At 47.6% G+C, this 16,202-nt stretch overlaps 1 protein-coding gene across 2 annotated transcripts in view; it reads left to right on the top strand.

Moving 5' to 3' along the window:
* Nucleotides 1-8,254: 8,254 nt before the first annotated feature.
* EBF4 (EBF family member 4) overlaps nt 8,255-16,202 on the top strand; it is a 100,253-nt gene continuing 92,305 nt past the window's right edge. For both annotated transcript variants that reach the window (XM_072619816.1, XM_072619815.1), the window contains exons 1-2: nt 8,255-8,584; nt 9,548-9,666. In XM_072619816.1, coding sequence (XP_072475917.1) covers nt 8,255-8,584; nt 9,548-9,666 — 449 coding nt within the window. The remainder of the gene's footprint in view (nt 8,585-9,547; nt 9,667-16,202) is intronic.

Below are 16,202 nucleotides of genomic sequence, written 5' to 3'. Positions count from 1 at the left end.
CAACTTGCACCCACTCTAGCAGGTTGTGCTTTTCCCAGAGGGGTGGCAGATGCTACAACTAACTCTCTCAGAGTTCTAGGGGGAATAACTCTGGTTACTCTATCTGTGCTGTAGCTCCCAAGCCCTTACTGGTATGCTCATTTAACAGATCAGTCACCTGACTCCATGAAATCTTAATCAAAACAACTAAACAGAAGGCAAAGAAAGAATAATTAGAACATCCCATAAACCTGATGTGCATTGCCTCCCAAAACATTACAGTGTCTGTCAGAGAGAGTGGGAACAAACTGAAATTACTAGGGTAGTGAGGCACATGTGTAGGGAAAACATGGGCTCAGGGCAAATTACAATTCCAGAACTGCGGGACTTAAGGTCCTTTCTTTTCCTCAGAAGCAGTCTGCACAAATTTTCATCGACAGTCATGGTGTCACTGTTGGATGGAAAATTTTACTGCTAAGCTAGGCTCCTTCATGACTGGACTGCTCCACTGAGAAACCAGACAGATCACTTCTCTTCATTGTCAAGGTTGCGCTACACTCTTTCAGAGAGAGAGAGGAGAGACCCCTAGCCTGAGATTTGCAGGGCTTTTCAAGTTCTGCTTCCTTGGGAGGGTTCTGAAGGGGTCTGGGTTTGGGTTTGTGCTGCCTGCTCCCAAGCAGCAGGAGGCAATGGAGAAGAAAGAAGGAGGACAAGGTAAGAGGAGGAAGAGATCAAGTTTTTTCTTCTACCAGACTCAGATCTTTTCTCATCCTACCCTTCTTGGTTCATAGTCCTTCAGTGAGAGATCTCACTTCTAGCTTAAATGAATTAACCAAATCATCGTTTATTCTGGCTAAGCCATAATGCGGCAATGAACATTTGTCTGATAATCACAAAACAATTCTGCAGTTTTCGGTTTCCCAACTATTAACTCCAAAGTTCTTAAATCAGTAATATTCAAATTAGCTTCTGAAAAACACATCCTCTTTACCTTGTTACCCAAGTGCCTTTTTTCTGCAGGCTGCGTTCTTAGTATTTTTCAAATATTTGTGTTTCATATAGGTCTTAGATCATACCTTTTTCATTAAGAAAACATTGTCAAAATCTATTAAGTGTATTCTCTTACACTAACAATTACAGAGGCTACAGATAAAGGCTCATTCTTGCCCTCGATGAGTTTACAATATAGTTGGAGTAACGAGACCAATGTATAGCCAGAACAATCTTCCTCAAACAGAGTTTCCAAGCTGTCACAGCTATTCTAAAATTTTCACTGGCTCCCCTAAAAGGTAAAATTCAAGCGCATTCACCTGGTATTCAAACCCTTCGTAGTCTGTTCCCATACCACCCTTTCAGCTTCATTTTCTATACAAAGTCTTCACTTCAACTAACTGGTTTATTTATTACCTACAGAACATATGTTGCATTTTCTCACCTGTCTATTTTGCTTATGTGCTTCCCACTGCATTAAATGTCCTCCCCTCTCTTGTCCATCTATCTGAATCCTTCCCATCATTTAAAATTCAACTGATGCAACATCTCCCTGGCACAGCTTTCCATGATCACCCCAGTTGGAATTGATCTCTTCTGACTCTCAAGCTCATCCCTCATTTGGTAGCGAGGATCCCAGGATTGGGAACAAGAGTTTAGAGATAAAAGAGTCCACATCTTCATTATTGTTTGTTACTGTGTATTGTCAATTATCTTTACACTTCTAGCACTTGCTGCAACAGTTTCTAAAAGCAGCAAGTACTGCTTTTTCTTCTGGACTTTCTAGTTCTTTAGGGGTTAAAGGGACAGAGACGAGCAAAGAGCTTAAGGGCCAGGCAAGGTCTGTCATAAGGGCAGTGATCAAAGATCACACTATCTTGAGAAGTGGAACTTTTCAAAAGATCCGATGTGGTGTTATGTCTCTGGAAGGAGACTTGAGCTGAAGCATGAAAGAAATGAAGTGGAGGTGAGGAGGGAATGCATTCTAAGCAGGGGGACAGCCCATGCCACAGTACGGAGATGGTAAATGGGCGATTTGAGTTCATGAAATAGCAAATAGACCAGTGTGGTTGGAAAATAGAGCATAATAATTCTGGAAAAGTAGGCTGGAACTACACTGTGAAGAGCTTGAAAGACCAAGTTGAGGAGTTGCTATTTTATCTTGGATGCAATAGAGGGACTGCTGGAGAGCAGAGGGATGACATGCTCAGACAGTAATTTGACAACTCCGTGGACGATTCAGGGAGATCAATGAAAAGGTTACTGCAGTTGGTCAGGTAAGGAGGGATGGTTATCTGAGCCAGGGTGGTAGTTGTGGAAGGGAAAGAAGAGAACAGATGTAAGAAATGATGTGAAGATAGAATTGACAAGATTTGGCAACTGACTAACTGTGGGGCAGAGGGGCACCAGAGAAAGAAGGCAGAACCAATGATGACATTGAAGTTTCAGATATGAGTGACAGGGAGAATGGTGGTGTCTCAATAGAAAGAGAAAATGTCAGTGAAGAGCTGGGTTTAGGAGGGAGAGATGGGTTCCATCAGTCAATAAACATTTAGTCAGCTCCTACTCTCTGTTAGGCACTGTGCTATGCTCTGGGAATATAAAAAAGAGACAAAAGCCAATCTGTGCCCTCAAGAAGCTCACCAAAGAGAAGATAATGAGTAAATATGTACAAGCAAGCTATGTACAAAATAAACAGGAAATAATTAACAGAAGGAAGGTACTGGAAACAAGGGGTTGGGAAAGGCTTACTATAGAAGATGGGATTTTAATTGTGACCTAAAAGAAGGTAAGGAAGCCAGGAGGTAGAAATGAGGAGAGAGAGCATTACAGATGTTCAGGACAACCAGTAGAAATGCCTGGAATCAGGAGAGATTAGGGAATAAGTCAAGGAGTTTTGCGGTAAAGGGAAAAGAGGCTGTTCACAAATAGATGACTTCTGTTTTTCTCGGCAAGGCAAGAGGCAAGGGATTCCTCTGCTGAGAGGGATCCAGGGAGCTAGTGGCATGGGAAACTTGAGGACAGAAGAGAAGTTTTGAAACAGATGCCATGGGAATTGTAATAGAGTTAATTAGAGGAGAATAAAAAAGATTCCTATGCAACAGTGATGACTCAGTTGAACACACGTACTATTACTCTCTTAGAACCAAAAGTTGTAGAACAGTCATGAATTTCATTGGAAGAGGGCATTTTATCACCGATGGTGGTTCCCTACACCAAGGAAATAATGTTGCAGTCTGAGCACATACAAATACATTGTGGTGGAACCAATAAGCAGGAAATGTTTTGTGGAAGTGGTGAGAGTTGAGTTGGTCCCCAAGGGATGAGTAGGATTTGGGCAGGCAGAAGAGAGCAGAGAAGGCATTCCAGTTGAAAATAGTGAGGATAGAATTTTCAAGGTACAGAGGAGTCCTGATTAAAGAAGCTTACTGTTAACTGGAAATGAAGTTGGTTAGGTGCACAGGGAACATCAACTTATAGAAGCAGAGCAGTTTAGACTTGATGTTGTAGGAGATAGGAAGCTACTGAAAGTTTTCAAATAGAAGGCATGAGGAAAGCTTGAAGATTAATGTGGCAACAATATGCAGGGTGAATTGGAGAGGTAGAAAAGGAAGTAAGTAAGCCATCTAGGAGTCTGTTACGATGATACAGCTGTGAGCTGATGAAAGGCTGGGTTAGGGTACTAGCACTAGCTAGTATATCATGGAAAGATCTGATGCAAATATTGTGCTGGTAAATGCTTGACCACTGGCTTTCTGAATAGAACAGGACATATAACATTTTTAAGTTAAATTTGCACAATTAACATTATCTCGATAACTTTTTAAAGTCTAGACAATGAAAAAAATAACAAATCAAACCTTGATTTATATCTTTTGCTGATTTCCTAAGTGTAAATGCTCATGCTGAAGATAGAACAATTGACTGATACTAAGTGGCTCCAGTACTCCTCTGGATATGAGAGATGTTACGAGTAAAGAACCGATGGGAATTGGAAATTGACTGGGATAGGGAATGAGGGAGAGGGAGAAGTCAGAGGTTGTACTCAGGTGACTGTGAGTATGGTGGGGCTGCTGATAGAGACAGCCAATAGAAAAGGACAGTGCCTACTGCTTTCTCTAAGACTGGTATAAAAGAAAAAAAGAATCATGTAAAAGCTATTAGAGGAGTTTTAAGATACATAGTAGGGAAGGATAAGGAGCTATTGGACGTTGGCCTCAATTTTCTTAGTAAATTAGAAGGCAGAACTCCTCAACTTGGAGGCATGGGAAGAAAAATGGTGCAGGAGGCTTGAGGCAAGAAGAGCAACTTTGGAAACACTCTTTCAGAGACTGTAATAGTCAATCAAGGGAAAATAAAAGGATTACCAGACAGTATTTATGGCACAGTTGAGATTAGACAACATAAACTTGTAACAGACTCAGTCAACATGATTGTGTGACTTTCTCCAGCAGCATTCAGTGGCACTTGAATAGGAAAAGAGAAGGTAGATTGTAGAGGTATTCCAGGGTTTTGCAAGGCATGAGTTTTGAAAAGACAAGGGGAAAGTAGATGAAAGGGTAGAGGATGGTGGATCAATCAACAGTTAATCAAAAACACTAATTAAGTGCCTATAAGGTACTAGGCACTGGAGATACAAAGACAAAGATGAAATAGTCCCTACATTTAAGGAGCCCTACCCTTTTGCAACTGTACAGTTTGAAAAACATCCCTAGACAAACTCCCACTTGTAGCAGCATTCATGGAAATGGTGCGCTTCACTCTACTACTGATTGTTGGTCCAGCAGGTTTCTCGTTATAAATATCCCTTCTCCAATCCAGAAGAAGTGTAAAAAGATATGTAACTTTCTTTAGTTTAGTTTTGTTTTTTGCTAGCTTTGAGCCCCCAGCTTTAGAAGTGTTTTGGTTCTATAGCTTTGGCTTCTTTCAACTCCTTTTTCTTCAGTTCCATGCTGCTCCTCCATTTAACAGAATCTGGGCTCCCCTTTGAGTCTGTCCCCTTGGTATAATGAACTGACCGAGGCATGGTCTCATTATTCTTCATTCTATTTCTTTTTGATTTTAAAATTCATACAACTAATTTGTACCTCATAAAATTATCACCTGGACATTTTTTGCAGTTACTCTTCTGGCTCCTTTTCGATGAAAGACCTATACTCTTACAGCATGTATGCTATTTTTGCAACTGAGTGGCACCATAGTGCATTGAGTGCTGGGCCTGGAGTCAGGAAGACTCATTTTCCTGAGTTCAAATCCAGTCTCAGACACTTACTAGCTGTGTGACCCTGGGCAAATCATTTAATCCTGTTTGCCTCAGTCTCCTCATCAGTAAAATGAGCTGGAGAAAGAAAAGGCAAACTACGCCAAGAAAACTCCAAATGTGGTCATGGAGAGTTAGACGCGACTGAATGACAACATGCTATTTTTGGATAAACTGTACAAATGATAGAACTTGCTGCTCTGAGAGGTAGTATTTAGATTGAAAAATATAACTGAGTACAAGGAAACCCTAGACAAATTCATGGATGATAACAAATTATTAGAGCAAACTGGAATGTTTGGGCACATGGTCCATTACAAAACAAACATCTTGAGTGCACCATTTTAGAAACAATGTGGAAGGGACATTGGACTTGGAATTTTAAGACCTGGTGTTGAGATCAGGTTCTGCCACTTATGAACAGTGTCACCATGAACAAGTCACTGAGACTCAGGTCCTTCACCTGTAAAATACTTGAACTAACCACCTTATATGTCGTTTATTAAAAAGCACTTTGTCAGATTTAAAGAACTATATAAATGGGAGTTATTAAAACTGTTTGACAGGATGGTATTTCTGTTATTTTCATATTATTAATCATTCTGGATCATGCAATTCTTTGAAGAAATGAGCAGACATTATTGAGAAGAAATATTTGGCTGTGGAACTGTGAACTGATCCAACTATTTTAGAGAGCAACCTGGAATGATGCCCAATGAGTTATAAAACTGTATATCCTTTGACCCAGAAATATCACTATTAGTCTGTTTCCCAAGATGATCAGGAAAAAAAGTAAAAAACTTACATGTTCTAAAATATTTATAGCAGCTGTCTTTGTGGTGACAAAAACTGGAAACTGAGGGGATGCTCATCAATTGAGAAATGGCTCAACAAGTTGTGGTATATGATGGTGATGGAATACTACTGTGCTGTAAGAAATGAGGAGCAGGTTGATTTTAGACAAAATATTGAAAGACTTGAATGAAATAGTGAAGAGTGAAATGAGCAGAGCCAAGAGACTATTGCATACAGTAACATGCACCCTTTGTTCTGAGAACAATTTTGAATGACTAAGTTATTCTGAGTATTATAAACACTTCAGTCAACTACAAAGGCCCTATGAGGGAAATGCTATGTGCCTCCAGAGAAAGAACTAATAAATAGAAGTATGTATAATATGGTTTTATATATATATATATTTGTGTCTAATGGTGGCCTTTTATAGAGTGAAGTGGAAGGGAGGATGACAGTTCAGAACTTAAAATGTAACAATAAATAAATTAAATTTTAAAAAGTTACTTGGCTCCTTGGTTGAATTTGCATGTATTAGATAGGGCTTTACCTAAATTCCATAGAATCAATTAATTGGGTGAGTTATGTGACTGAACTTTCCATTGGATTAAAGAGCTATGTATAATTGACCTCCATCCCATTAGGCTGAGGACTGTGTATGTAACTGACCTCCATTCCAATGGGCAGAGGGTATATGTGTGTAACTGAACTCCATCCTACTGAGGTGGGTATGACTAAGCCATTTCATTGAGAGGTATGTGTCACTGAGCTTCCATCTCATTGAGTAAGAAGTGAATGTGATTGAATTCTCTTCCATTGGGTGAGAGAACTGTGTTGATAACTGAGCTCCATTCATTGGGTGAGAGAGTATGTGTGTGCCTAAGTTTCATTCGTTTGTCCCAATGGTATGACTGAACTTGATTCCACTAGGCTCAGCTGAAATGCGTCCCTTTGGGTTGAGAGGATTGTGTGCGACTGACTTGATCCCAAAGAGTGTCAGTATTGTATGTATAAATGTCCTCCATTCCATTGAGAAGGAGATGGACATGACTAATCCATCCCCTTGGGTGGAAAGGTTGTGTGTAATTGAGCTACCATTGGGAGGTGGGTGAAAGGTGAGTGAGATTAAACTCCTTTGCATTGGGTGAGAGGTGGCTTGACTAAGCTATTGGATGAATTGGGTGATGGTATAACTGAACTCCATCCTTACTGGGTGGGAAGGGGCTGGTAAATGAACTTCATTCTTACTGGTTGAAGGAGGGGGTGTGTGTGACTGACCATTATGCTATTGGACAAGAGTGGGGTGTGTGTATGTATGTATGTATGTATGTATATAGATGTGTTGGGAATGAGCTACATTCCATTGGGTAATAAGAGGGTTATGATTTAGCTCCATCCTACTGGGTGGGGACAGGGGGGACATTACTGAGGTTGCTTTTCCTGGATTCCTTGGGGGCAAAGTTTCTCGCATTCCCCAAACCACGAGTTCAGGCTGAACCTGTTCCCAAGCTAATTTCTCCTTACTTTAGGCCACAATGCGTTTATGTGCAGACCACCCGTCCCTTCCATTCTCGCCCTCATGGTCTCCAACTAGCTGTCCTCTTCCGTTTTCAGTGGGACCCTTGATCCTTTCAGTGGGATCCTTTGTTCTTAACTCCCCCCCCCCCCCCCCCCCCCGCCCCATTCATCCTCTGTTTAGTGTCTTCCTTCTCTGGCCACAGTCCCTGTCCTTATGCTACCAGCTATGTGAGTCCTCTGCCCCCCTCCCATCCCCCAACCCCTTAGCTGTCCTCCTGCTGTAGAATTGGTTCCTGTCTACCCTCCTTTCCCCCACCCTGCGCGGTCCCTCTATTCTCCTTCTCCATCCCTCTATCCTTTCCATTACTGGCTTACGCTCCCACCTCCCAGACTGCTCCCCAACGGCCTGGTCTCCTCGCCCCTGGCCAAAGGCATCTGGGCGGGCTGGCTCCTTCCCCAGGCGCCCCCCTGGCCTGGGCCGGGCTCTGGCCCCAGCCCCAGGCCCCAAGCCCCATCTCCCGCCCCTGGCCCTCCCGCTCCTCCCCCAATGATGTCACGTCCCCGGCCGCCCCTCGGCCCGGCCGCCCCGCCCCCGCCCCCCTCCCACCCCCCAGTCCCCTGGGCCCGGCGCTCCCTCTCCCTCCCTCCTCCCTCCTCCCTCCCTGCTCCCCAGGGAGCGGCGGCGGCGGCGGCGGCGGCGGCGGCGGCGGCGGGATGGCCCGGGCCCGCGGCCAGGCCCCCGGGAGCGGCGGGCGGCGGCCGCGGAGGGGGGTCGGCCCGGGGCCCGCGGGAGGCGCCGGGGCCGGGGCCGGGGCCGGGGCCGGGGCCCGGGGCGAGCCGGCCGGACTGCTGCTGCTACTGCTCCAGGTGTTCCCGAGCGGGGTGGAGGGGCCCGGACGACGGGGCGGGCGGGGCCCGGGCAGCGGCGGCGGCCTCGGCGGGCTTGAGTCCCCCCCCTCGCTCCCCCGGGACGCGCGGCTGCTGCTGCTCCTGCCGCCGCCGCCGCCGCCGAGCTCCGCTCCCGCTGCCTCCGCCTTCCGGATGGTAATCAGCGCTCCGCACTCGGCGCGCCAGGCAGCCCTGCGAGGCCCGCCGCTCTGTCCTCCCCTGCCCGGCCCCGTCCGCCCTGCGCTGCGCTGCCCCGCTCTGCGCTGCCTTGCGCTGCCCTGCCCCGCTCTGCCCTGTCCGCCCTGCGCTGCCCTGCCCTGCCCGGCCCCGCTCTGCGCCCGTCTCCCCTCTGCCTTCTCCCCTCCACCTCCCTAGCGCTGCTTCCTTCTCTCGCATCCCCGACTGCTGCCAAACCGCCGCAAACCTCCCTGCTGGGCTCCTGCGCCTCAACTCAGCCAGCCCCTCTCTGCATCACTCCTGAGAGCCTCACTTGGCGTCGCCCGCGGATTGCCCACTTTGCTTCGAGTTTTCGGGGTTCCCCACTTTACAAAGCTCTCGGGGTCCCCACTTTGTGTCACTCCCAGTGTCCCCACTTTGCCCCTCGCCCGGAGCCCTCTTTGGGTGTTCCCTTTGCCCAGCACTGAGATCGTCACTTCGCAGCTCAACCGGAGTCTCTTCCCCTGACTCCTGTGCCTTCGCATCGCTGCCCTGGGAGGTCCTCCCTGCTGCTTCTCCCCTCCCCTCCAGTTCTCCACTGCTTCCCCTGCTCCGGGCCCCCCTCGCGGCGAGTGGCCGCGGGGGAATCCCTCTGTCTCCCCGCCCCCCAGTGCAAGTGGGGGGGGGGAGGCCGCGCTGCTGTTAGCGGGTCGGCTTTCTCCGAGGGAGCGGCCCGGGGAGCCAAGCTCTCACTGAGCTGGGGCCAGCGGAGAAGCCGTCGCGAATCGGGCGCGTCCCGCTGCTGCTCTCTTGCCCGGCCCGGCCTGGTCCGGTCCAGCCTAGACTCGGCTATACTGGGTGGGGGTGGGGACTATTCCCCAACTTCGTCGGAGCTCGGTGTGCGGGCCGTCGGGGCGCCAGGCAGAGCGGCGCCTGCAGCGCGGTCCCATGTTCTCCATGCAGGACTCCTTGCCCCGAGGAGGGCTCAGCCTGAAAGAGGAGCCGCTCCCTGCCGGCCTCGGCTCGGTGCGCTCCTGGATGCAGGGCACTGGAATCTTGGACGCCACCACCGCAGCGCAGAGGTGAGTCGTACTGAATGACGGGAGTCTAGCCCGGAGGGGCAGCGAAGAGCAGAGAGCAGGACTGGCCCTGGATCGTTACTGGGATGGGGAGGAACAGCCGAGTCCCCGAGAACATCACAGAGCCTTGCTTCCCATACCTTTCACTCGCCCACGTCCCCCTGTTCTCTCTTGCTCCGTCTCCAATTCGTCTTGCTCTCTCTTTCCTTCTCTGCTGCCTTTCCCTCACTTGTTTCCCCCCCTAGCCCTGTTCCCCTAATTCTGCTCTCGAAGTTGTGCGAGAATCTGGTTGGGTCTGGGTACCAACCTTGGCTAACCCTCCCGCCCGACGCTGGCATTTGGAGCAGTAGCATGTGGGTTGGATGTGGAAGGAGAGGAAGAGAAGTCAGCTTTCCCTAGTCCTTGCCTTCGGTTTCATGACCCCTTGCTTCCATGTAGTGAGAATGGACAGGGTCCCAGAGGATTCCTGAATTAAGCTTGTGACAGCCCTTCCTTCACCCTCAGTTCTGCTCCTACTCCCATCCCCTCCTCCATCCTTAGAGGGGTGGGGGGGTTGAAGGAGCCTGTTAGGACACACCGCCTGTTCTCCCTTTCCAGTTTCTGCCTTCTCTTTTGAAGTTCTTCGTTCCAATGGCCTTCCCAATGCTTCCTGGGTTGGTTGGGGAAGGGGGGGGGGGTGTTGGTGCTGGGGCAGGGAGGATGGGAGGGTGTCAGGGAGCTAAAGCTGTTGGACTCCCAGCCAATGAGAACCCCTCCAGGAATCTTGACACCCATATACCACCTACTCAGGAGACTCAATGGCTTGGAAAGTGAGAAGGCAGAAAGGCAGACTTAGGGGAGATGGAGACTGAGGAATAGGAGGGAAGGGAGGAGACGGGACAGACATCATTTTTCACATGGATGCTTTTTGCAGCTGGAAAAAAAGATTTGGGATTTGCAGCAAACAAATCAAGGTTTTCAAGGCCTCTTCTGGTGCTGTTTGTAGCAGGTTCTGCCTGAGCTTAGGAGAGCTGCATCCCTATAAGGAGCCCTGTGGCTCCTTGGCTAGTATCTCCTCTAAATCGCTCCCCACCCAAGCCCTATTCTAACTTTTTGCTTGGGTCAGCTTGTCTCCTCTCTGGTTGGGGTTTTACCTGAGCTCTGGGGTCTTGAGAGAGAAGGGAAACAAATGCTCTCCTGCAGTTAGTGAGCATGGGAGCTAGATATGCAGAGAGTGACCAGTAGGAAGAGGCAGAGGGATGCTCATAGGGACCAGTGGCAGCTTTGAGCTGGGGGGTGGAGACAGGATGGTGATTTGGGGCTAGATCCTTAATGCTTTCTGAAGACTGGTTGGAGTTTCCCTGCCTTTCCCTCCTGACTTCGGTGGCTGGCTGTGCCAACTGTTACCCAGATCCATGGACATCTTTGCATACAGGTACATCAGTTGTCCCCCACATGTGAGCCTCCACTCTCATGTAGCTACATTCAGTTCTCTCCCTTTCTCCCTGGCTCATCCTGCCACAGTTACCCCCTTTTATACTTACTCATACATATTCACGATCACTCAGCCTCACAGAAGTCACATTACTGTAGACATACATGCTAGGTGTCACATATACAAACAAGTGCATACCTACTTGGCTTTACATTCAAGATAAGCCTCTGTTTCCTTCCTTTTTTGCTCTCCCTCCTCCATCCCCATTCACCCCAGGATTAAGTGATCTGGAGAGCTGATGTGTAAGAGGGAGACTGTCTATGTGCATGGTGTAGGTGGTGGCGGTGGGGTGAATCTGTGAGCAAACTTGGACCCCTCTCTTCAGGACCAGAGAAGCTTTTGTATGTATGAGAATGGGTGTCTGGTTACGTTTATGTTTCTCTCTTAGCAAGACTTGCTTTCATATGCTAGTCTTGAAAGGATTAAAGAAGACTTTTTCTTTTTCCTTGATGTTGTCCAGGGCTGGCAGAATGAGTTGGGTGGGGGAAGGGAACACTTGTGGGGGGGGAAGGGAGAGGGATGCTAACATTTGGATTTTTCATCTTTCCCCTTCCTATCCAACCCCCAAATACCTGACTTAATATCTATTTGGTGCCCTTGGCACTGGTCCCAGGTGCCCAGTCCCCTGATCCTAGCTAGCCAGCTGCCTCCCCCAGCATCTCCTGAGAAGTACATTCCGCTTCAGCACCCCATCCCACTCCACCCCTCCTTTCCCACAAACAACTTTTCTGTTTCTCCCAGATAACCTTTAGAGGATGGGGGAAAGGGATGGGTGGGAAATTCAGCTTAGCTATGGGGTGTTCAGGGATAGTTCACGTTCTTCTGTGCTCGGCACATGCAGTTTTGGGTGTCTGCCACCATGTTTTTCACATGCATGTCTGCATCTCCACTCATGTTGTATATATCTGCTGTTGAAAGAACTCTCAGGATGAATGTGACCTAGGGCAATGGAGACTACAGAGACAGGGATGAGGAGTGAGAATCCATCTTTTTGTGAGTACATTGCACTGGCAGAAGAAACCTGTGAAAGGGTTGGTAGGCTGATTTGGGGCATTGCCTACAATCCGCTGAGGCCTGTCCTCCAGGAGGTGTGTTGGGTTTGGAGGAATTCAGTGCATCATGGAAGAATGAGGCCGTAGGCTAGAGCAGAAAAAACCTCTGAATCTTTACTCCAAAGCTGTGGCTTTATTAGCTGGTTGACCTGGGGACATTTAAGCTCCCTGAGACCCTGTTAACTCTTTTGTAAAGTAAAAATAACAATGTTTGCTCTGCCCCTACCTGGTTTTTGTGAGGATCAAATAAGAAAATGTGTTGTGGGTAGGTACTTTGCAAATTCTGACATGATATATAAATGTGAGACGTTATAATAAGTAGAGGCAACTAAGAAGCCTCTCTGAGTCTGGGCTGGCTCCCATGTCCAAAGGCCCTCACAGCAGATAGAGTGGGTTCAAGTTTTGCCCTTCCCCCTTTGTTCTCATCACTTCTGGGACGCCCATAGTATCCAGTCTCCTTCCCTAAAGGGGTCAGAATTGGGGTCCTTGCCTCCTTCAAGTGTCCTTACCCTCTCCACGAGCTTTTTCCTATTTTTCTACCAATATACTCAGGTCTCTCTGAATTGAAAAAGAAATCCTCCCCTCAGCCCAGCTACTCCCTCAAGTGAGACTGGTCTTGCCCACGCCTTCATTTTACCACCACATTTCTAGAGAGAGCAGTCTCTCTTCCCTGACTCCATTTCTTTACTATTCACTAACTGACTTTGATTTCTTGGCCATTTGTAGTCTGACTTTCTTCTCCACCACTCCAGAAACAGTTGAAGGGAGGAGTATAAATGTGGGCTAAAATGCCATCCTGACCTGGGAAAAGAGGCCATCCTTACTTTAGGAAAAAGCCCTGTCAGCCCATAATTTTGTAAATTTTTTGGTCCTGTTTTGTTCCCCCCACTCTGCATAAGTTCTTTAAAAAATACTTCAGCTTTGTTGCAGCTTTAATAAAAAGCTGTCTATCCCATCCAAAATGGCTGGGGAGTTCAGAAGAACCCAGAGATCAGTCTTGGTAGCAGCAGCACTGCCCTGGTAGAAATGGCTAGTATTGATGTATTGCTTTAAGGTGTACAAAGAGGTGACATATGTTATCTCATTTGACCCTCACAACAACCTTGAGAGGTAAGTGTTACCCCATTACAGGTGAGGAAATTGAGGCTGAGAAAGGCTAAGGGACTTTTCAAGGGTCATACAGCTTGTGTTTCATTAAGGATTCAAACTCAGCTCTTCCTTACTCCAAGTCCATTGCTTTATCCACTGTGCCACCTAGTTGCCTCATTAACAGGGGTGGGAGAGTGGCAGGTAGAAATAAATACTTCTCATTCTCCCAAATCTATATTCCCAGTCCTGCCCTAAGCTACAACCTCATCTTTCTCATAAATTTCTTTGACTCTTCAAAGTGAACATATCACTCCCCAAGGTCTCGCATCTGCTTTTTCTCCTGACTCATTTCTGTCCGTGGTACCAATGTTCTCCCCGTCCCTCAGGCTCAAAACTTTGAAGTGATCCCTGACTCCTCCCCCACCCAATCACTTAGCAGAGCCTGTCCTTTGTAATGACTCTCACATCTGGCCCTTCTCTCTACGCCCCCTGCTACCTGCCTCCAATAAGCCTTCATCATCTTTCCTCACTGCCTAAAAGACAAGGTCCAAATGCTTGGCATTTAAAGACCTTCACAATGTGGCCCCAGCCTGTCTTTCTAGCTCTGTGTTCTGCCACTTCCCTTCACATCATGGTATAGCAGAAAGGATGCTGGCTGTGGCACTAGAGGACCTGGATCCAAATCCTGCCTTTGTTACCTATGATCTGTGTAACTTTGATAGACCTCGGTTTCCTTATCTGTAAAACAAGAGGTCTGCATCTAGATGACCTCTGTAGTCCCTTCCAGCCTAATCTATGTAAATCCAAATCTAATATGTGTCCTTATCCTACATTCCAACCAAACTGCACTACTTGCCATTTCCCAGATAAACTGTGTCCCTTCCTCTCCCCTCTGCCTAAAATATCCTCTCCACACTCAAAATTCCTTCCTTTTTTTTTCCCAAGGCCAAATGTGATTTCTTCCAGGAAGTCTTCCTGGATTCCTCAGCCCCACTGGAAGTGATCACTTGTACCTCTGAACTTTCAGAACACTTTAATCTTATCTTGTGGTACTTCTCATATTCTGCCTTGGAATCTAGTTATTTTGTTTTGTCTCTGTCTTATTACTATACCAAAAACTCCATGAGGGCAGGAAACCATCAACTCTTTGAACTGGAAGTGACTTGAGGAGTCACTTAGCTGAAGTATGGCACCATGTTACCTTCCCAACTGACAACTGCCAGTAATTGGGACCTTCCTACCTGCCCCTTCCATTTTCAAATGGCTCCTTTTGTTATATGTTCTTTCTTATATCAAGCCAAATTGGCCCCCCTGGAACTTCTGCTCATTGGTGGTTGTTCTGTGCTCTGGGGCCAAGCAGAGCAAACGTGACAATAAAGACAGTGATCACATGCCCAAGTGTCCTCTTCTTCAGGCTATATCTCCCCACTTCCTTCAATGGATCTCCAGAACATGTGATTTCAAGTCTCCATCTTTGTTTCCCCTATAAGCACAAGACTTTTGGAGCAGCTGGCATTGAATGGAGTACCTGATGAATTTTATTGGAAGAATTCAAAAAGGAAAGGGAATTTCTGCCAGAGGAATCCATTCAACTTGAAGGGATCCTTCCTACCCTGGTTCTGATCATGTGTAGGGCAGGTGCCCTTCTCCTGGCTCCCAGGCTGTTAACTGTTCTTAGGTCTTGATTACACAAATGGGGCTGCCTGACATCCCAACAGAGCCCAATGGCCCCAACTTCTCCATGGTGGGGTAGAGATGCAGAAGAGGGCCATATCTGAGTCAGAATGGAAGAGCCTCAAAGAAAAAGAGATGAGGTTGATTAGGGGAGGGGGAAAATTGTGAGAGAGTCTTTCTGTGATTCTGAGAATAGCAATGGAACTGTGAGAATCCTAGACAGTGTGTGCCCCAGCTGGATGTGAGGATAGAGGAAGGTTCTCAGTACTGATGTGCAGGAAGAGTGACATGTAGTCCAAAGTCCCTAACTGGTGACTCTGCTTTGGAAGATAGGGCCACATCTGGAGTTTATGTAGGGAAATATTCCATTCCTTCCCTCTCCTTCCTCCTTCCCACTTTCCCTATCCCAGGTTCTACCTCAGAGACTCACCCATCTTCCCTCCACTCTCTGTAACTCAGGGAGGATCTCTCCCTCAATGGGGTCATTGTACCTTGGATGATCATGACTGGCATCCCCTTGACTCCCTTCCTCTCCTCCATGGACTTGTTATCTGCCCTCCTTCATGACCTTGTACCCACCTCCACCTCCAACACACAAATACACTCTGGCTACTGAAAAGCCTGACACTCTAGGAAAGAGTCCCAAATCTGGAACCCTCTCCTTTGGCAAAGTCCCAGCCAGGCCTCTCCTCTTTGGTCAGAGGAAAGACATCCATTGTGGACTTCCAAGATCATGTGTGGGGCAGGGATTTGTGTACTAGGGGCTGGGAGGGGCAGAGGGAGGCTACTTAGAGCTGAGAGTAGCTCAGGGAGCTGACTTTCCTGTAAGCAGCTTTGGTCCAGCCCCTCTGCTAGGAAACAATCCCATTTACTTTAATAATTAATAGCAGTGCCTCAGTGAGCCTCCCTTCCCTTCCCTACCTCCTCCCCAGCCAAATGGGTGTTTCCACTGGCTTTTCCTCACTCTCAGAGGCAACCTACCTTTTCCTATCTCCCTCATCCACCCTCTGTTTCTCCTCTTAGCCCCCTCCCAGCAAACCAGGATTCAGGATTTCCTCCATCACTGGCCCTGGGCCTAAGTACCAGGGAATAGTGGGTGGGAACCCAGGAATCCTGTTTAGGGGAAGCTCACACCCCAACCTCAATGATTTCCATTGCTTCCTAATGAGGACCTGGGGCTCCCAACCTTTCGCCTTCCTGTCATCCCCCAACACGCTTTGGTTTCATTCCCTTCTCTCCAGGTCTAATTT

This window comes from Notamacropus eugenii, chromosome 6 (genome assembly GCF_028372415.1).
Source record: "Notamacropus eugenii isolate mMacEug1 chromosome 6, mMacEug1.pri_v2, whole genome shotgun sequence".
Taxonomy (NCBI): Eukaryota; Metazoa; Chordata; class Mammalia; order Diprotodontia; family Macropodidae; genus Notamacropus; species Notamacropus eugenii.
This window is presented reverse-complemented; position numbering and strand designations above follow the sequence as displayed.